The 21,520-nt window shown below is 38.6% G+C and overlaps 1 protein-coding gene across 2 annotated transcripts in view; it reads right to left on the bottom strand.

Annotated features, from left to right (window-relative positions):
- Positions 1–17,425, bottom strand: part of LOC145988796 (xaa-Pro aminopeptidase 1-like) — a 110,926-nt gene extending 93,501 nt beyond the window's left edge. Inside the window, exon 1 of one of the 2 annotated variants that reach the window (XM_083123984.1) lies at positions 17,314–17,425. In XM_083123984.1, the coding sequence (XP_082980110.1) occupies positions 17,314–17,344 (31 nt within the window). In that variant the 5' untranslated portion in view covers positions 17,345–17,425. The remainder of the gene's footprint in view (positions 1–17,313) is intronic. The other variant, XM_083123983.1, reaches the window with a different exon arrangement.
- Positions 17,426–21,520: the final 4,095 nt, after the last annotated feature.

Below are 21,520 nucleotides of genomic sequence, written 5' to 3'. Positions count from 1 at the left end.
AGTGATTATTTCTACATATTTATGTATATATTTTGCCAACAAAAAAAATCTGGGCCTTAGGTATCATCGAGCAGTTTGTATCTGCAACGTACTCTTCAATATTAGTAACTGAAATTAGTTTGAGGTTAGTTCAGAAAGTCGCTGCATCTCAGGATGTACAGCTAATAAATCTAGCTGCCGAAACTTTAGAACCTGGTACATGAACTGGACATCCAGAAATTACTTGAAATTCTTTAGACGCATTGTTGTATGAAGAAAAATAAGAAAACTGGGGGAGAAAAAAAAACTGAGGAACGGAAAGGAGTGCGAGAGAAGAGAGAAGGAAAGGGAAGAAGAGAAAGAAGAGACAAATATAAAAGAATGAAAAAGGTATGAGAGTTAGGTTTAAACGGAAAAGATAAAGAGAGGGAACGAGAGAAAGAAACAAAGAATGGAAAGAGACATACCGGTACGCTTATTGTTGCACAAAAAGAGAGAGAAGAAAACTGAGTAGAGAAAGATACATGATGGAAGGAGGAGAGTGTGAGGAAAGAGAGAAGGAGATAAATAAAATACAAATATAGAAGAGTGAAAGAGGGGGATAAGAAGAGATGTTTAAAGGGAAAAGATAAAGAGAGGAAACGATATAAGGAAAGAAAAAAAGGAATGAAAAGAGACATACTGGTGCGTATATTGTTCAAAAGAAAGAGAGAAAGAGGAAAAGAGAAATACCGGTGCTTAAATGTTGTTCAAAAGAAAGAGAGAGAGAGAGAAAGAGGAAAAGAGAAAGAAAAAGATAGTTCCTCGTAGAGTGCATCACACATAATTTTGCCGTTGCGTAGAAACGAATTTTCGTTTCGTCTCCCTCTCTCTTAGCATCACGTGTTCTACCCTGCTCGAAAACCTTCGCTATTGTTGCCATATTGTCATTCCATTCCTGGACACACTCGCGCAAACATCATTGAAAACAATTGAATAGCGCTCCAGCTCGCGGTTCCCACCGTTCGGCAGGGACGGTAATGTGGCAATATAGCACGGCGTAGTGGTTGCTTCTTTTATGCAGTGCATGTTCATTGGCTAGCTAGTAACTAGTGTTGCCAACTGTAATAATGAAGCACTATTTCTGTCACGGAAGGAAAAGGGCAGGTAAAATGGCGGTGAGTTTTGTTGGATTGGAAGCACCATATTTTTATTTTATACTAAGTATTTGACCGGTTTGACGTTGTGTGCGTGTATTGCGTGTGTGTTTGCTAATGAACGTTAAATTCCATAATGCCTCCAGTTCTGTCGAAGTTGAAATCAAAAACCTTGCATAGCCAAGCTCGGGAAATTCTAAGCAACGTGCACGAGTTCATGAAGGAGGAAGCCAGGTTTAATTCACAAATTGTTCATATTTCATAATTTTGGAATTATTCAAAATAAATAAATTATGTGGCCCCAACATCATTTCAACTCTGGCTCCGGCACGTGTTCTTGTAGAAATTGCATAGAGGAGGCTGTCATTTTTGCTGCTTAATGCGATACATATTGTTTTCTGTGTTAAAATTGCCATGCTTTGATGGGTGACCAAGTTCATAACAGGGCCGGCGGAAGGGGAGGGAGAACCGTGCCATCGCCCAGAGCGGCAAAATTTGAAGAGAAGAAAAAAATAAGCCTATTGAAAACTGTGATCGAGCGAGATATTCTTTTGCGCTGAATAGTATTGAAATAGCATAAGAAGTCTCATTATTTATTTTATATTTTGATGTTTTAGTTAGGAATATATTGATTTTCAATTTTCCGTTGCTGCGTAATGACCGGGGGGGGGGGGGCTTGAAATAGAGCGGCATCTGCCGCCACCTCCCAGGGAGGCAAAATGACTAGCGCCGGCCCTGGTTCATAACAAAAGAAAAAGCCGCGCAGCTTATCGTCTAGTGGCAGTATATGTACTTGTTATTGTTGTGGAACCCGGCATCCTTTGTAAATGTACAACAAAGGCAACCGACTGTCGCTGATCTCAGAGAGGAAATAATAATACTGCTTGAGGAGGAGTGTTATGGTGCAATTGTAGCGGTTTAACACGTTGGCATGTTATTATCTGCCGTTGCAGTTCCATACCAGTGTATACGGGTTTTGGGAGTGAAAAGTTAGAACGCCACCAGTGCATTAATGCAATGAAAAATAATATATATATATTTTTTTTATTTTGTTTGAAATCACTCAAATAAGGAATCGTATGAAGAAGTCTTCTTTGCAGCATTTTTGGTAATTTTACTTATGTGTTAGTTCATATTTTTCGAATTTTTAGTCCATATGTATGTAGCTACATACAAAGCCACTTGTTAGTACATATTAATCCTAGTCCTCGTATAATGCATGACGTTTAAAACTCAACGTTAGATAGACATGAATTCTCTAATTTTATTGTTGTACGTAACAGCTGTGCATCGGCGCACTGCAGCGATTTTTCTATCTGCTCCATTAGCAACACTGCTTCTTTAGTTGTTTCGCGCATCGCACGGCAGAATTATATGCGCTGGACTCTAGCAACCGAATGTTTGGTATGTCGCTGTCCTGTATAAGTTCCCCTTTGTAACAAACCAACAGATTTTCAGTAGCTACATTGTGTGTTTCCTTCATTTCCATATCAAGGCTGTAACTCCTTCTAGTTTTCCATGCTTTCCATGGAAACAGATTTCTTATTGAAATCAAATACAAATCAGCAATACGTTTAGTTTTCAGCTTATAACAGAAGCTGCTCGGGCATACACAAATACCATGGCCGTAGGCAGGAAAAATTTTCGAGGGGGGTTCATTCATAATTGTTCTCATGGGCGTCGTCAGAAATTTGAATAGTAGAAATAATAACAATAATTATATAATAATTAAAATATAATTATAAACAAATTTTATTCCAAAATAATAATAATAATTATTATTATTATTGCTGTTGTATCCTTGAGGAGGTTTTCCAGCAGATGAGTGAATATCCAGCACAAGTTGTTTCCTTTTATTATTTTTTTATCTTACATACAGCATACAGTGTGTACTGAAATGCACAATACTTTGTTATTAAATTTTAAATACCTTCAAGAAAAAGTTTTAAAAGTTAGATGGAAATTTTAGTCAAAGTGTTTGTTGTTTTACCTTAAAACTTAATTTTTTGAATTTTGAAAACTATGTAACCAGTTATTCTTTTTAAAAACTTAGCCTGGGGATCCGAGGTTTGAACTTCTATCAAGGGGGATTTTCAACTGTATCGGATATGGAATTTGAAAGTTGGAAAGGAATTTTGGAGTAATCATGAGGGAATTTTCAGTCTGACTGGAAAGAGGACAGCAGAAGTGAAGTTGGAGGGGTCACACGGTGTGGGCTGAAATCCCGAGGAAAAATACTGCTTCGCTCAAGTTTCAGAATACCAAATGTATGAAAATTCTAGATGGATCGTTTCAACATTGTCTCCTTGTTGTATTTCTGTGAAACTTCGAATACATTTTTGAAAATGATTTACAGATTTTGAATTCTGAACTTCCATTAATCCAACATGTGATAATTTTCTGGGGAGTTTGAAGCCCCCCCCCTCTAAATACGGCCATGACAAATACAAAAAAATAAATAATAATACAATCGGGATCTGAACACTAAAAAAAAGAAGGTAAACACATTAAGTATTTGAAGGGACTAGCACGTCAGCTTTGAGAGAGGGAGAGAACAGAAGTGTTGTATGTCACGCCGATCGAATTCGATTCGAGGGGGAAACATAATTCACTCGCACTTTCTTTACCTGGTAGAACTTCCTCCAAGGAGATAACAAGATGAAAGAAAAAACACTTATGACGTCATACTTTCACCGATTTTGCCATAATGTTCCTTCCCGCGTAGACATGCTTACAACTCGTATAATACAGGTCAATTCCAGCTTTGCCTTTCAGCATTTGCCTGTCATAACAGGAAGTAATAATAATGGCAGTCATGCAAAGCAATGATGTTTTCTTACCTTTCATATTTTTGCACGATTTGCGCACAACCCGAGGAAAGAAAAGGCCTGCAGAGTGAGTTGTGAAAGTTGTATTGCATCTTTTCAACCATTTTTCTGTTGGAAAAGAAAAAAACCTGCAGGATGTTGGACATTGTACTTTCGTTTTTACTTTCTTCTTGTGTAATCTGTGTTTTCGTCTCGTTTTCTAAGGAATGCACTGACAATCCGCATGGCCTAAAACAACACTGTCTCCGGATATCCGGTAAGGTGAAGGTAACAGAAGAAAAGGAATTGGGAGTGTCCTAACGCACCCACACTGCCCCCACATCCAGCAATTCAAGCGTAGTTACCGGTGGCGACATTGTGGTGGGGTCGGGAAGCACTGTTTCGAGAAATATGGTTGTCTCCTCGTCTTTAAAAAGAACAGACAATTACTGTCAATTCTAACTTGGAAACTTTTGAAATTATTCTTCGGAACGACACAATAAAGTTTAAAAAGGAGAAAGTCGTTTTATTACCTTTTTAAGTGCTAATGAATATTAGCTTTATTTATGTTTCTCCATTTTTCTTCTAATAATAAGACAACTGAAAAGACTGAAAAGCTTAAAGTAGTACAGTGGGATCCATGAGTATTACCGTGCAAATTGTCCATGACTATTTTCATTAATTTTTATCTTACATCCTATGTGTTTTTAAGCCATGGATTTTTCTGTATGTTGGTGCAGAAGTTGTCAACAGCTTGTTTTGAGTTTGCTTTTAATTATTGAAGCTCTTATCAAATACAGTGCTCGAACATGGTGATGGACGATTTGCACGGTAATACTCATGGATCCCACTGTACAGTCTTAGTAAGAGGGCGAGGAGTTTATTTCTGTCATAAATAAGAAGCTCACGATCTTGTGTTGTTTAATATAAATAGATAAAACAGATTTCACTCAAGTATTCAACCTGTCTAATGTAAGTTTTCATTAATGACACTGATTGAGCTTACATTGCGTGTAGTAACCCAGTGTTCATATTAAAAGGGGAAGGGATTTGCCCCCCCCCCCTGCATCTCTAAATTCGATTCTAATCGGGATTAGGAAGGGTTTGCGAATAATTGAGATTCAGCATTTGACCATAATTTTCAGGTGGGTAAGTAATAATCGTACAGTAAATCAGAACCGAAACGGGAACACCAATAAGGTGCAGGGACTTTATGAGCAGGGCACTTCTAGGCTCATTGGAAAGTTCCGTACCTCATTATGTTTTCGTGCGGGAAATGTTTAATTTAAACTGCAAATTATTAATAATTTTAAATTAATTACATTGATTTTCTCTAGCACAGAACAGACAAATGTACTATAATACGTTTATCTGTGCTATTAGTATGCATAAAAGGTTATAAAAAAATCATCAACATTTTTGAATCAGCTTTTTTCTACAAATTTCTATTACAATCAACGATTATTGTTTTGTATTATTTTCATTACTTTCTTAACTTGCGTTCTTCAAGGGGGCTGACTAATGAAAATTTGCACCACTCTCTTGACAGCTCCAGTCCGACGTTGGTAATGGCCCGTGCATTCGCAAATCTCAACATTAGCTAATAGAACACCAAGTAAGCTGCTTTACACCATGGAAAGTAACTAACAGTGTCTTGAGGTGGTGTTTTTAAAACCGAGACGTTTCCAACATGTTGTGCAGTTTAATTTCCAAAGCGTTATTCTTGTCCGCCGGCCAGCTGCATTCTCAAGTGGAGAAGATAAGACACAACACGGAACTAAGACATGTGGGCCACGCAAAGAAGAAACGTGACGTAAGCAAGAACCCCTTCCCTTTCACGCAGCCGTTCCTGACGCAGACTGCCCAATATTGCCGAGAAGTGCAACACAAGCTTTGGACAGTATGAACTGTGAGGCGCGCTCAGGGAGTTTCCCTTTGATATCAGGTAGGAGTGTGATTGTCGGAATTGTCAGCTCAATATGCGACGAATCTGAATGCCCTACATTCGAATTTTGATCCCCAAAACACCTCAAGGGGGCAAAGTACCTTTTACCACCGTACGTTCCGGTATCAACTCACAGAAGTTTTATTTCAAATAGCTTGAGAAGAAATATGTACTGTATACAAAAGGTTTGCTCTAAAGCATCCATTAATTCGAGTCCACAGTCTGTCAGGTTAAATTTCCAGAATTATGAAGGTGTAGAACAAAATTTCACAGGGGCAAACTATTTTTCTTTTAGAGAAAAAAGCCAACAAAGAGGATATATTATTTCAAATAGCTTATTTTTAAAGCAAGTTTTCTTAAGGTACTTGTTTTTATACTGTTGCACAGACATACCCGCACCCCTGTTTCTTGAAGGCACAAACGGGGTGCAGATGTAGGGTGTAGGGAATCGAGCCCAGCTTTGTCGTATGGCAGTCAGTATTTGGTAGGGGAAAAAATGGATTCCTTTAACTGCTTGTAAAATTTAGGACTTATATTCAATGTCACAGACATATATTTAACTATTATATTGATATAATAAGATAAAAAGGATCCAGTTAAGATGCTTTCTTTACAAAACAAAGTAATATAGCCATATCACGGACAAGATTTTCCATCATTTGAAAATATTTTCCCTAAAACTGGATTAAGCGAAGAGGGAACTGGGCCAAACGGTAACTCCCGTTTCGTATAAAAATGGCAGACAGCTGTCAAATTTTATTATCCTGGCCTCTAGAATTCGAGTCTGCTATCGTATCCATTCTCCTGACACGTAGAGATCATTAATATTTCCGGAAGATTGTGATTCTTGCATCCCTTTCTATCTACAAGAACAGTTGGAGAACCAGAGCATGCTTACTCAAGCATGGGTACAACTTTTTCCTTTCAGTTTGCAATGAAGTATGGAACTTGACATTAACATTTCTGCTCCAGAAAATTCATAACAGAGATAATTTATCCCTTCAGCAATACTTTCAGTTAAATCAGTTCGTGGGAAGAAAAACAAATAACTTTCTATCCTTTAAGTAGCCGCTGCTTCAATCTCATTTTTCTCATCGTTCTTTCCGGATCACAAAGTTTAAAAATTACTAATAGCAAAAGCAACTTTCACGTAATCTTCTCCTCGCGGCGGAATATCATAGCTAGTGAGACACATCAACGAATCCAACGGAAAAATGATGGAAATCATATCCCGGAGCCCCTGAAATTTTCGCAATGACTTCTTATAACAAGGCCTGTGTAGAGACTGCTTACATGCAACGTCACCATTGATAGGTAATGGATCGCAAAACGATATTACTATATTAGGGCCTACTTATTACACTTCATCCATGCATATTAGGAATACGTAGTTCCAACCGTGTCAGTTTCCCTCCTATTTAACACACATTTACGGCGAATATGATGCTGTATCATGTTGGGATTTATGGCCTATTAATGATGACGTTGCACGTAAAGAGAATCTCTATGATTGGGAATGGCAAAGTCTCCGTCCAGTTATATATAAAGTCTCGAGCTCGTCTCGAATTAAACAATGCGCTGTGTGACGGTAAGCAATTCCTTTCGTGCAATATTATGTTTCTCTATCACAGCTGCCGTCTGTTTTATTGCAATTTTGGTATCACACGCAACTAAAAGATGGTCTGTAGAACGAGAACATACAATTCGTGTTTTTTTATGTTGTTTTTTTTAAAAAAAACAGTTGTGAGGCAGGTGCGCATGAGCCGATTTTGCTATGGCGCTTTTTCTAACAGCCGCCTAATGTCGTGTTCCCTTACTGTAGATGCTATAGCCTGATTTTAAATTAGCAAAATATAACCATGATAAAATATCGTTAACATGTGTTGGAAACTACATATACATACATATATACACACACACATATATATATATATTTATTAATTATTTAATAATCTAATGTATCATATAGTTCAGTGTCTTTCAAGGTTCGAGTGGGCCACTCTCTCGCTGGCAATATGATATATCTAATTTGAATACACGCTAATATTAAAAGCAGCCCCGAGTAACTTTCTACTTGACCATTACGACGTGTCTTACCCAATTAAGAAACGGGCGTTTACCCTGTTCATTCAGTTTATTCCATTTAGGGTACAGGGTGTTTCCTTCTGATTTGCATGTATTTGAATACGAGGCAAATTTGTAAGGAGAGATAAGAAAACAGGTCAAAGTTAATGCATTTTATGCAATCACATAGGAAATAGATAAAGCCATATAATAACTTAAATAATACGGTGGTACGGACATGTAGAGATGATAGCCTAAGAGAAGATTCCCAAAGTATAGTGTGAAGAAAGTTATATTAAAGAAGAAACGCAAGAAGAACAAATTAAGGAGAATTTAAGGTTTATGAACGATGTAGATTATAGGTTAGGATGAGAATTGAAAAGTTAGGAAGGATTAGACGATAATTGTAGAGGAGGTTGTGTCAGAAAGAGTGAAGTTTTGCAACGAATTGTATAACTTCAGTGTAATTCGGGTTATCTATCGATAAGGACGTAGATGAAAGGTTACCTTCTTTCAAGTGAAACAACTTGTCCATCACTACTTTATCACACTTTGTCTTTCTGGTCTTTTCGCGATTAGCCAAAAGTAGCAGAGAAGAGAAGTAAAATAAACTAAAACTAAATCAATCAATCTTTCTGGTCTTTTTATCATACAGATTTTAGTATCAATTACCACTTCTGAGGTGTTCCATCTTCTGTGTGCCCTGTTTTAATTTTGTTGCATGCATCTTTCCTTTTAGTGAACATTATCGTCTTATTTAGTATCCACTACCCTTTGGGATCATCAAACGCTGCTGCCCTGAATTCAATGGATCCCATGCTCGATTCTACTTTGGGGATACGGCGGAGTGGTTTGGTTTCTACTTTAAAAGAGTATATCCATTCCCGTTTTGGTCTCGGATGGAAAGTCCCCATCTCGTCTCCAGTCACGAATTAATAGACATAACATATACCGAACTCTGGCCACCATCTGCCTTTTTGTGCACAAAAGCGACATAAGAAATATACAGGTACAAAGTACTGTAGTCTCGAAAAAGACTAGGCCATCTGAGAATAAGTCTCGGTCTCGTTACAATTTTACAGACATCTGTCTCGTTCTAGCCTCGATATGTCCCAAGGGGTCCCTTCAACATGTTATCTCGGTATACCAAACTTACACACCAAGCAGAGTGTTTTAAGTTGTGCAAAAACTCCCCACCAGGAGCGTATATTCTAGGCTAGCTAGGCTAACTGCGAAGCCTGAAGTCTAGAGAATAAAATGCAGGAGGAAAATCGATCAGAAATTGTAAAAAAAATTATTCATATCAGTGAAATGATGATGGTGATTCTGGAGTTGGCAACCTGATTTCTTGTGAGTTGGCAACCTGATGTCCTATGAGTTGGCAACCTGATGTCCTATGAGTTGGCAACCTGATGTCCTATGAGTTGGCAACCTGATGTCCTATGAGTTGGCAACCTGATGTCCTATGAGTTGGCAACCTGATGTCCTATGAGTTGGCAACCTGATGTCCTATGAGTTGGCAACCTGATGTCCTATGAGTTGGCAACCTGATGTCCTATGAGTCGGCAACCTGATTTCCTATGAGTCGGCAACCTGATTTCCTATGAGTCGGCAACCTGATTTCCTATGAGTCGGCAACCTGATTTCTTATGAGTTAGCAACCTGATTTCTTAGGAGTTTGTAAACTTATTTCTATTCTTAGCCTGGGACCACGTGACATAGTGAGATAGCCCAGATCTTGGACTCAGTATACGCCACTGCTCCCCACCATGCATAACCCACGATGACAAAATGGGCTAGAAAGCTAACAGGGGCTATTAGGGAAACACGAGGCCTTCCAACACTGCGAGGCACGAAGGCGCAATTAAAGGCAATGAAGGGGCAGAGCGGGAATTAGGGAAACGTTTCGTTCTCTCGAAGGCGGCACGCGCACGAGAGCGAGAATACAGCAGCCCCTCCCCTATCACGCCTGGCTGAGAAATGACGAAGTGTTGCCCAAGGAAGAGGAAAAATCCCTCGATGCAGGCTAAATTTCCCAATGAATGTTTCATACGCGCAAGTGTACAGGAAAATTAAGTTGGAACTGTGTAAAGTTGCACCATTAATTTTGAATTACCCTGTATTTTGAAGGGTTCAAAATGAGCACCAAAAATTTCTAATTAATTACGTAATTAATTAATTCCCAATTTTAAAATCTTTTAGAAATTGCACTAGAGAGCGGTGTAATAACGCCAGATCTGTTATCGAGACAGTGGTGACTCAGGAGTCTTTACTTTCGGCGAAAAAAGTTCTTGCACTACACAACAGCTGATAAGAAGTTTCGCCTAGAATATATGCAATGCTATACTTCAGGTATCCAGGTCAGGTTAGGTTTACATGCGTGGCTCAGGGCGCTCAGATTTCGATATATGTAACGGGAAAGAGGAAGTTTTATGCACTGAAGGGATATTACGCCTTCAAAGGTTGGCAACAGTTTGTCTATGGTATCAAGAATGTAGGAAGAGGCATCGCATGCTTTCGGCCGAAAACAGAGCCTCCAAAGAAATTACTTCAGGATGAATCCTCCTCCTACCTTTCGCTCTTGGGACACGCGATTCGCCAAATTTCATCTTTCCCCTCCCTTATCACGTGAACAAATCTCGTTGAAAAAGCGCACCAGACGGATGTGGGAAATTTATACGAAATCTTGTATTTCAAGCCCCTGTGTTCGTGTGAGTTTTTGCTCGTTTTTCAACTTCGTGCATGTTACTGCAACTGCGGGAAAAATAAGTTTGGCAAAATGTGTTTTAAGACCACTTTATGCCCAGATAGGCTAGTGGGGGACTGGACTTTAAGAGGCCATATCATGAGCAGCGGAAAACAGACCTTCATTCAGTACACTTTTACTCGAAAACTATTTGAGACATTTGAATGAGCTTTGTGGTGAATTGATTAAAAAGGATGAATCTTAACAGTGAATATTGATTTTTTTATCACTTCCATATTTTAAAAGATATTAGCTGTCAAAGCTAAGTTTCTAAGTTATTCTAAGCAATTCTAAGTTACTGTAAAAATTTAACCTTGCAAGGCTTTCTTGCATCCTTCCTGAGCAAACTGATTTTTGTTTTTTTCAAGTTGAGAGACCCATTGTGACAATACGCCATTGTAAACATTGATATGAATTTTCAAAAACCTTTAAGAATGGCTTTATTCGAGCCATAGCGGGGGCTGGCGGGATTTATATGTAAATACATACCTTCGTATTATGTTAAATCGATGTTATTTTGTACTATCTTTGCGAATAGTGGTATGTAGGTAAGCTCAAAAAAATGCTACTTTTAGTTTCCATACTTTACATATATTTGCTTATAGCTAAATATTTTACACATTTTAGTTATTTTTACAAATATTTTTCATATTTTCGAACATTTTCTGACATATATTTCATATCCATCCTTATTCTGTTCTTTTTCCACGAAGAAATTCTATGTATGTATATTTAAAATGCACTCCCATTACTTTACGCGATATTGTTTCAGTTGTATATGTGCTGCCTTTAGGGACAACAGGGGGAGATTCACGTATCAGCAGTTTATTTTAAGTGCTGAAGTTTGGTTATCCATTGTTTTCGTTAACATTTTGTTTTTGAATTTTGCAATACAATCAGTTACGTAAGTCTAGTACATTTTATTTAGGTGAGCCACTTGCTCAATGAAAATTGCCAATTTCACAATTGTAGGTCCATATTTAATTCCACATTTCGATTTTAAAAAATAAATATATATTTGCAGATGTAACACTTTTTCGTACATACAAATCCGTTTCCTGGCGATAACTGTGTAGGTCTAAACCAATAGTTCCTGGATAATATAAATTAATACTTTTTCCTGCACTCAGATATGAGTTAGAAATTGAGCTATAACTTTCGGGCCTGTCACCCCTCTCGGCTAATCGTGGCGATAAGAACGAATACTGATTAGATGAAATTGAAGTTATAAACAGAAAGGAGCACCCACGTCCAAACAAGTCTGATCTTTGTCCAGTGAGGAGTGTAAGGATCGATCTTTATTGCAAGCGTTCCAATGCCAACCTCTCTACCACCTCGAACCTGCATTTACCAACAGCCAGTATAATCTGTAGGGAATGTGTCTTGTCCATATGCGTGTTTGTGATTGTTCCCTTCATCAATTTAATCTAATCATCATTCATCTCCATCGTCGCGCTTAGTCAAAAATGGCAGAAAAACACTGACTTTTTTTCTGGGAGACCATATTATGTGACACTGAAATTCGAGTGAGTGATTTAGTTTATTTTACTTCGCGTTTTGTGCCTCTTTGCTAATTGCGAAGATGGGGATGAGTGATGAATGGACATTCACAAACAACCCAAGCCCGAGCGGGATTCGAACCCGGGACCCTTATCACACTAACATTCGAACAGAGAGCCTTCGATGGCGAGACCATGAGTCGAGCACGCAACGTGACAGATCAAATTTTTCTATAATAAGTATTCTTAATGTTTTCATAATAGTGCCTAAATTTTATATTTAGCCACAAAAAATTCCTGCAAAATTATATATGCCTTCTCATTTTCCAGAACAAAAATGTATAACTTTTTTAACAAAATATCTGATGGTGTAGAGGTGGTTGTCTGATTCATTGTATTTATTGTATTCCATTCTGGGGGCCACGTATTGCTTAAAACAACGACAATTAACAGGGCGTGAACAATCGAAGATTATTTTTGCAGACGACTTTAGGTACTCGTGTTATAAACTTTTTTTTCCTCAAAATATTCTTCAAATAATTAGAAATTGTAATAACCTACTGTAGGTACTTTTGTGGTTCGAGGATATTTCAGTGACGGCTCAAGAGCGATGGTACAACTTAGATTCGCCACTGTGTTCACATCTGACGGCATGGAACCATACACAGAACAAAACCAAAATAGCACAGGGAATAATCGTTAGTGACGCGAACGACACGAAATCAACTGTCTTTGCCTTCAGCGTCCATCTGTCTCATGCCACAGGCACCATTAATTATCACACATCTCGTGGATTTCGTCCAACCTGCGTTGCATAACTCAAGACAGACGGCAAACAGTAGTAACGATGTCACTGAGAAGATTGTAGTCATGCCATGCACTTCACAGCCACGGCTATGGATGCTTGTCATTCAATCTTCTCTGCCTGCCTTAAACAGGACTTTAATGTCGCTGAAATAAAGCTGCGATCTACAGGGTGATTCCAAAGTCGCGTGACAAGAAATTTGTTCGTCAATAAGAGGAAGAGACCATAATAGATATTAACACCAGACTGTTATGCGCTATGAGGTGTTGAGATTCTTTTCTTGCATAACCAAATCAAGAAATTACTGACATTGTTTCGAATTTCGTGTGTGATATTTGAGTGGGAAAATGAGAAACGTTCCATGTCTAAGGCCGTGTAAAACAGACGGGTAGCACTAGCAGTATGTGCCTATTCTTTACATAAGCGTAACATTTCCCCTATTTTGTTTTCCCCCTAATTTGGAAAGAACTAAGAACTGTCTTATTCATTGAGAGACAAGGCTTTATAATTAAAGATAAGAGTAAAAAATAATAACTTTTAGTGTTCGTACCATCGGCGATTAGAATTTGGATAAGACAACTTCTCAATCATCCATATAAATATTTTCTGCATGGGAACATATATGGTATAACAGTTAACAAAAAGTAGATTCCTAATAGACTTCCTAGCTAGTATTAGCTGACAGATGGTTACTGTGAGAATTCACCGTCTGACTAATTGAAGCGATACGTACAAGGTAGAAATTAGAGGAACCAAACTCTTTGATCCGAGCAAAAGGGAAGTGGAAAATTCCATTTAAAAAATCACATTTGAACGGAGACTACCATGATTAGATCAACTCACTTCTAGAGACATATTGCATTAGTTAGTACTGAGGTGATGTACTGTCATTTCTTAAGGGGTCCCGGGTTCGATACACGGTGAAGGCACATAGTGGTTCGGATCCCACTTTAAACTGTAGGTCCAGTCCCGATTAGCCCTAATGTGCATAAAGTGGATCAACTAAAAAAACTGTCATTTCTTACCTCTAAGTTAACCACGACGATGAGGATGATTTGATGAATCAAGCGTGGGAACAAGAAACGCCTTATCCCGGTGTTTCCAGTACGTTACATGGTATGAATGCACAATATAAAGAATGTCTCCAATTCCTTTCCTACTCCTTATACTCACTAAATATGCAGTCCTGGTAACGTATCTGGAGTTAAGATTTGGGGGTCACGTGTAAAAATTGTACACTTACGTCTATATACGTTGCAAAATTACGTTCTTCATTACCGCAATCATTCGCCATACATAAACATAACAACCATGTTTGATGATATGAACAAGTGACGTTCGGCATTCGTTGGGCTGTCTACAGCGTTGCCACATTGTTCCTTTGTTACTTGCAGAGCATTAGTTGTTGCTTGGACAGTGAGAACGACGAGGTAGAAGAGCATGTGGAATGCGGACTTTGATTAGAGCTAGGTTTGGCAACGGTGTTCGAGCGTTCTTCTAGAAAAATGGCGTTTTGGGCAGTGAGAAAGCTAGTGCTACAAAACTTATATTTTGTTACAATATGTGCTGATTGGGAAAAGATTTAACTGATATCCCCACGAAACTTTTTCCGGTAAGGTTAGGGTAAGAAAGTATCTTGAATTTCGTTATTATTTGGTAGATTAACTAATATTGGCCTTCTGATCAGTACATTATGAACGCACGAACCATGCACGGGTAGCCCCACAAAACATTGACGGATAGCCCCACGAACCATTCACGGATAGTCCCACGAACCATTTCCGGTAAGGTTAGGTTAGGTTAGGTAAGCTTAGTTAAAATTTTGTTCGTAAAACAATGCGATACAGCTTTTTTTTAAAAAAATCTCAACTTACATCAGCTTTTTTCACGATTTCCAGACGTGACCCCCGCATTTTAACAACAGATTCGTGATTAGAAGGCCAAATTTAGTTAGTATACTAAATATTAACGAAATTGGAGAAATTCTCTATATTCTACTTTCGCTCCCGTTACATAAAAGCTGGCTTATTTTGGGTTAAAGGAAATTCAATATGACTAGTTCATTTACAGTTTGAGCTACTCTTCGCCCACGGAAGACTTGTCTAGCCCAATTAGACGAATCGAAATACTGTAACGTATGTAGGTAGGAAACATACGCTGTGGGCTTCAGATCGTTTTTGTATGCATTTGCATTATGGTTTACATCAGCCACTTTACTATAGTACGTTTTCATAGTAAACTTACATTTTCTGCAGGCAATTTTTATGGAAACTCTTTCCCCGTCTGCGCTCCACCTGTAGCCGTCAACCTTATTTTGCCACTGGACTCGTCCAGTTATAGCACATGCGCACTTCGGTCAACGGTCTCGAAAGCGCAGACGAACTGTATCGGAGCTCTTTCCTACAAAAATAGCATACTGTAGCCTACACGGATCTTTTTTTCAATTCATGAAAATGGTGATTCATTGTGGTAGAAGCACAGAAAGATTGAGAGAAGTGGTGAAAGAAAGACAAAAGGAGAAAGCGGGAGAACTTAAAAGGAGAATGGACACCTAGAAAGAAAATTTCGCGGCGACACCGTTTAATAAGATTACGGATAGGCCTACACAGTGTGCTGTTCTTGCTGCAAGACAACAACTGCAGCCGTTCGACTCAATTGGGATTTTAACAATGCACGACAGCGAATGCGGTTCCATTACCAGCACGGTGTGCATTCTGTGTTACTTTTCTATTTATTAAGATTAATCGAAACGATAAAAGTAAATGATGATCAGATAAAATGAATTCCCGATCGCGAAACAGTAGCTACACGGTATGAACAAGGGTTAACTAATTCAATGTGTTGGCAGACAACACTAAATATAGAAAATATCGTAAATCGGAGAATTGCACCATTTAAAGAACATGAAACATTAAGTCAGGAAATTCATGTACATCAATGAATGGTACAGGCTATACAAGCCGGTGAATTGTGATGATGTTTGGGTTGTGTATACATAAGCAGTGTCCGATCGGATATCGAGGGGTTTACACTTAATGCTCTTATTTTAGTTCTTTTAATATTGCGTCACTTTTTTGCAACTTTTGGTTAATCACGACGATGAGGACATTGGCGTACGCAGGATTTATTTTCGGGAGGGGCTGGAAACATAACTGTGGATAGTACTACCTACTTTCTAAGGGGGAGCGAATGCACAATAAGATATTTCGTATGTTTAGAAATTTCCACGTTCAAAACCGGCAATTAGGGGCATTTGAAGGGAGGTTTGCATTTACCACTCTGGGCTTTCCGGAGTTTTTTCCGAGTTTTATTTGAAAATTTTGATTTTCTAAAAAATTCGGAGGGGGCTTTAGCCCCATCAGCCCCCTCCTGCGTACGCCAGAGGATGAACAAAGGCACTCGAAAGGAACGCCCAGGCCCGAACTCAAACCCGGAACTTCAGTTGGCGAGATTGTTGTTCGATTATTCAACGCGGTCTAGAACCAAGGCGCCATTAATAAGTACTTTTCCAAGAGGCTCATTTTACACCCGATCACAAACTCTAAAATGTGCCATGTAAATGTTGCAAGGCATTAGACTGAGTAAATTAAAATCCCCTTTGCAGGTACTAAGTGATGAGGGGAGAATTTACAGCTTTGGTAGTCCGTTTGTTTTCAACTTTCTATTATAAATTTAACCTCATTGACACCTCTTGAATACGCCATTTAACAGTTCTTGCACCGTGGCCGAGCGATTCTCGATTCGATCTCGTCACTGAAGTTCCCGAGTTCGAGTAGGTTCTTGGTTGAGTGTTCTTTGTGAATGGTCCTTCACCGATCCTCTTCGCCGCGATTACGGATAGCTAAAATGGCAGAAAAGCGACGGAAAAACGTACAATACAAATACAACGATTGTTATTTATGTGTAATTGACGCTAAATCTTCCGTCAATTGTGCGATTATTCTTTAACATGATCATTGTTTGGCCTTTTCTTGCAATAAAACGCAAATATATGTATTACAAATAGCCATTAGCAGGCTATCAAAACGTAATTATTTTGTAAGACAAACATAAAACGATGTGAATTTCAAATGGAAATTATAAAAATGTGCGCGTGAAGAATAATTTACAACCAAATCAACAATTTAACACAACTTCAAATGACACATTCTTCAAACTTTAATAATCCTGTTTCGCTAGAATATAGTCGGAAGCTTTTACTTGACGAACTGTCACTTTTGATTGACATGGTTAACCGCAAATATTAGTTACTTTAGATCCCTATAAACATGTAAAATGTCTTGTTAAAGGTTGTTAGTTAAAAAATGAAATCGTTTCACACTCGTATCTTACCGAGCAACAGCAAACACGTCCTCATATCCATCGTTGCACTCACGTTCCGTGCTCGCCAAGAACTTGGCGTCGTCTGCAAAGAATTGTCCCAAGATCCTGGCAACAAACTTGCACTGGGCACACCCGGTCGTTCCTGCTCCGACGCGTTCCGAGTGTCTGGCGTTGATGGGATGGGGAGTGCTGAAACAAGGAGCAAAAAAATAAATTACACTTTTCAGCGCTCCTTTTCGCGCTGTAGGTAACGTGCGTTGATAGAAATACGCGTGCGCTTTACGCGTTTGTGAACGCATTCGAAATTTAGCTAGCTGGCAACAGGGACGTCGGAACCGGGCGGGAGGGGGCAGGGAGCAGGGGGGGCAACATGTCCCCTACTCATCAACGAGGGGAGCAATATGGTCTTTTTGCCCCCCCTCCAGTCGCGCCCTAAAAAATGAGACTATATTTTTCTAACTTTTTTTTTATTCTGAAGAAATTTTAGAGAATATGTTTGCACTCGTAAATGAACCTGGACTCAAGTTTCTGCTAACAGCAAGAACAGGAAGTACGTGACTGACAGATCCCTAAGCACATTATGAATGGCAGTTTGGTCTCTTCAAATAAAGTGGAACGTGAATTGTCTCTCCCCCCTTTCCCCCTAGGAATTTGCTACTTCTGTTTCGAGTTCCGCCAAGTTTTGTACAGGTGGGCTCGCTTGTAACAATACTCCGGGGAGGGGGCAGAGGTCGGTGCACTCAGATAACTGCCTGCAGTTCCTAAATAGATACTACCTGACACATTTCTGCGAAACAGGTGCCGTGGAGGAACCAAATGTCCTTTGACGACTTCCTGGCCTCCGTCTCTCTGCATGCTTCGTGCCCGCAACCTCTTTGGCGGGAGAATATGAAGGTTAAGTAAAAGCAGATGAGCGTTTCGCACGGTTTATCTGGAACTTTTCAGTTTAAGTTTGGTGTTGGGTTGGCCAGTTACGGTCAGTTATCTATGATGAATCGCCCCGGTGCATCGAAACAGTGCGTCCGTCGACCACCACGTCGTATCATAATTATTAATAGTCAAATTTTGATTACGAAAAGGCTGTTGCAGGGGAAGAGTGGAAGAACCGGAGGTCTTTTTTGAGGTAAGCACTAAGCAGTAGAATAAAATTTTTCTTGATCATTTACATGAGAGGAAGCGATTGTAGTAAAACCGCCAAAATTAAAAACTTAACAACAAGGTGTTCGATTTCCGGGGAAGCACACACATGATTCCTTCATTCATGATTATCATCATCGTATCCTAGCCATTGCGCAAACTTCAGTAACAAGTTCTACAGTAATCGCCTCTGTGTGAACGTAAAACATTTAAAACGGAATGTAAAAATGTCATCGCACGATGCTCTGCAACACATCGCACCGGCTGGAGGAAGGAGGGGGTGGGTGTTCATTTCGGGCACTCGCCAGAGGTCCAGCGCTTCAGCGTGTCCCGCGCCAGTAAAAATAATTGTTCGTGTCCATTTTATTGCGGGTTTATATAATCTTGGCTTGGTGGTTCCGATAAAGCAACTAATTTAATTTTTTCATAAATTCATGGGTTATTTTGACATACTTAAAAGTATCCAAAATTATTTAAATCATATTGTAAACAAGTACTAAATTAAAATCGTGTATTTCAATCAACTATAGTTTATATGCAATATTCGTTTAATTATAGGGTGAAGGCAGGAAGTGGAAATGTTATTTTATTATGAAACAATATAAATTCGCCACAGCATCAAAATTCAATGAAAAGTAAACCAAAAGGAATTATGAAAGAGAATGTTATTGTATATGATTAACAATAGTTTGATATTGAACACACGGAGTTTTGTAATTAAATATAATGAACATCGAACCATGAAAAGAAACACCAGGCTCACATAATTCTTGGTTTTAACCTTCAACATGCGCGGGACTGGCGGCGCCCCTTGATTAACCCCTTTTTTCTGCTTGTATTAGGCAGCGACCCGAATTACTATTATATTACATTCGAGACATTAGCCAAAAGAAGAAAAGGCTGGCAATCCAATGAAGAAAGTTGGATAGATAAAATGAATTTCTATATAGAAGTTTGTAAATAAGAAATATATCCATTAGAAGAATAAGTATATATATGAAAAAGCCTATGAGTCCATAGAAGAAGAAGCCTGTGGAATCTCATGTACGAAAGAATATATTATATATATATAGAAGAAAAGGCCTAATAAAAGCTCATTAGTATATAGAAGAAGTATATTAGCCAATAGAAGGAAAAGCCTAATAGAAGTGCATTAGTATATAGAAGAAGTCTATTAGCCAATAAAAGAAAAGCCTAATAGAAGTTCATTAGTACATAGAAGAAAAAGCCGATTAGCCAATAGAAGAAGAAGTCTAATAGAAGCCCATTCGTACATAGAAGAAGTCTAATAGAAGTTCATTAGTACATAGAAGAAGACGTCTATTAGGCAATAGAAAAAGCCCAATAGAAGTTCATTAGTATATAGAAGAAGAAGTATATTAGCCAATAGAAGAAGAAGCCTAATAGAAGTCCATTAGTATATAGAAGAAGTTTATTAGCCGATAGAAGAAGAAGCCTAATAGAAGTCAATTGGTATATAGAAGAAGAAGTCTATTAGCCAATAGAAGAAGAAGCCTAATAGAAGTCCATTAGTATTCTATTAGCAAATAGAAGAAGCCTAATAGAAGTCCATTAGTATATAGAAGAAGAAGGCTATTAGAAAATGGAAGAAGAAGCCTAATAGAAGTCCATTAGTATATAGAAGAAGAAGCCAATTATCGAAGATTCTGTTGGGAAGAGGAAGTAGTCTTCACCCATCGATAACCAGATGTCAAGAAGAAGAAGAAGTCCTTCACATCTCCATCGTGAAGAAGAAGAAGCCTTCTAGTAGATACATTCCCATATACTTACAAGAAATATATATGTGATAAGTAAACAAATAGACAGCTTCAAATGCAATCCTGTATATAAATTAATTGCAGCCTGAAAAATTAAGAATATACGGTGCATTGTACCTTCTATAGTAGGTTAAACAAGTTGTTTCCTTTCGTTTCTTCCTCAAATAAGTTATCATTCAGTTTTGGTAGCCCTGAGTGTCTTTACCCTGGCCTAAGCCGGACTGGTCTCACCCTCTCCGGGACGTGCATTCACATGCCTGACAGTTACATTATCCCCTCTTCTACATGGAATATCAATGCAAAATTGAAACCAGACAATTTTTTTAACTTTAGTTCTTGCGTGCCGATAAGAAAGTTCCTTAAGTTCAAACAGTACAGCCCTCATGAATTTCGAGCTTTGAAAATGCATTCCTTTTTATAAATGATTTGAACATATAATCCTTTGTGGGGTTATGTGTTACTGAATGCCCCTTTTACAGCTTCAGCTTTTACCAAAGATTTGGAGATTTTGAGAAAGTTTTATAGGTTTTTACGCTTGGTAGGGAGTCCATCTCCGATCGCCTATGTCCCTATCGCGCACACACACCATCACCCCCCCCACACAAACACATATAAATTATTTATATATATATATATATATACATACGAGATGTATGTATGTATGTATGTATGTGTATAATATGTGTAGGAAAATAGTTTGCAAAAATTGGTTGGTGGATTTAAGAACTTGCCCCCCACTCCGAAATAAGTTCCGACGTGCCTGGCTGGCAAGACTACAATGCTGAAACTTCTGCAACCAACTTTTTACTCGATTTGATTGTCTCGTCCTTTCCCCCTTCTGCAGTTGCAGAAGTTTGGAAAAACTGTCTGCTAGGGGAAATGTTATTTGGTTAATGCTCTACAAAAGTAGAGAACTTTTTCGTTTTTTACATTTAGTTGAACCTGTTGTTTCGATAATACGCCCCTCGTGGACCATATTTACGAAACTGTTCAATAATTTTTAAAGGACATATATTGAAATCATGCCGTTATGATTGATTGCTTGATTGATTTGCATTATTTTACTTAGCTTCTTGTGCCACTTTTGGCTAATTTGCGAAGATGATGAGTGATGATATGACGAAATGGATGAATGGGAACTCACAAACATCCATGCCAAGGCTAGGATTCGAAACCGGGACCACTGGCGTTGTAGCACGATGTGCTAACCACTCTGCCACGGGGGCCGGCAAAATCATGCTGTTATTATAAACATTGAACGTCTAATATAAAACGATTTTTCAGTAAGATTATGCGGCATA

This window comes from Lepisma saccharinum, chromosome 6, assembly GCF_977018435.1.
Source record: "Lepisma saccharinum chromosome 6, izLepSacc3.1, whole genome shotgun sequence".
Taxonomy (NCBI): domain Eukaryota; kingdom Metazoa; phylum Arthropoda; class Insecta; order Zygentoma; family Lepismatidae; genus Lepisma; species Lepisma saccharinum.
The sequence above is the reverse complement of the archived record's forward strand: the minus strand, read 5'-3'. Positions and strand labels throughout refer to the sequence as shown.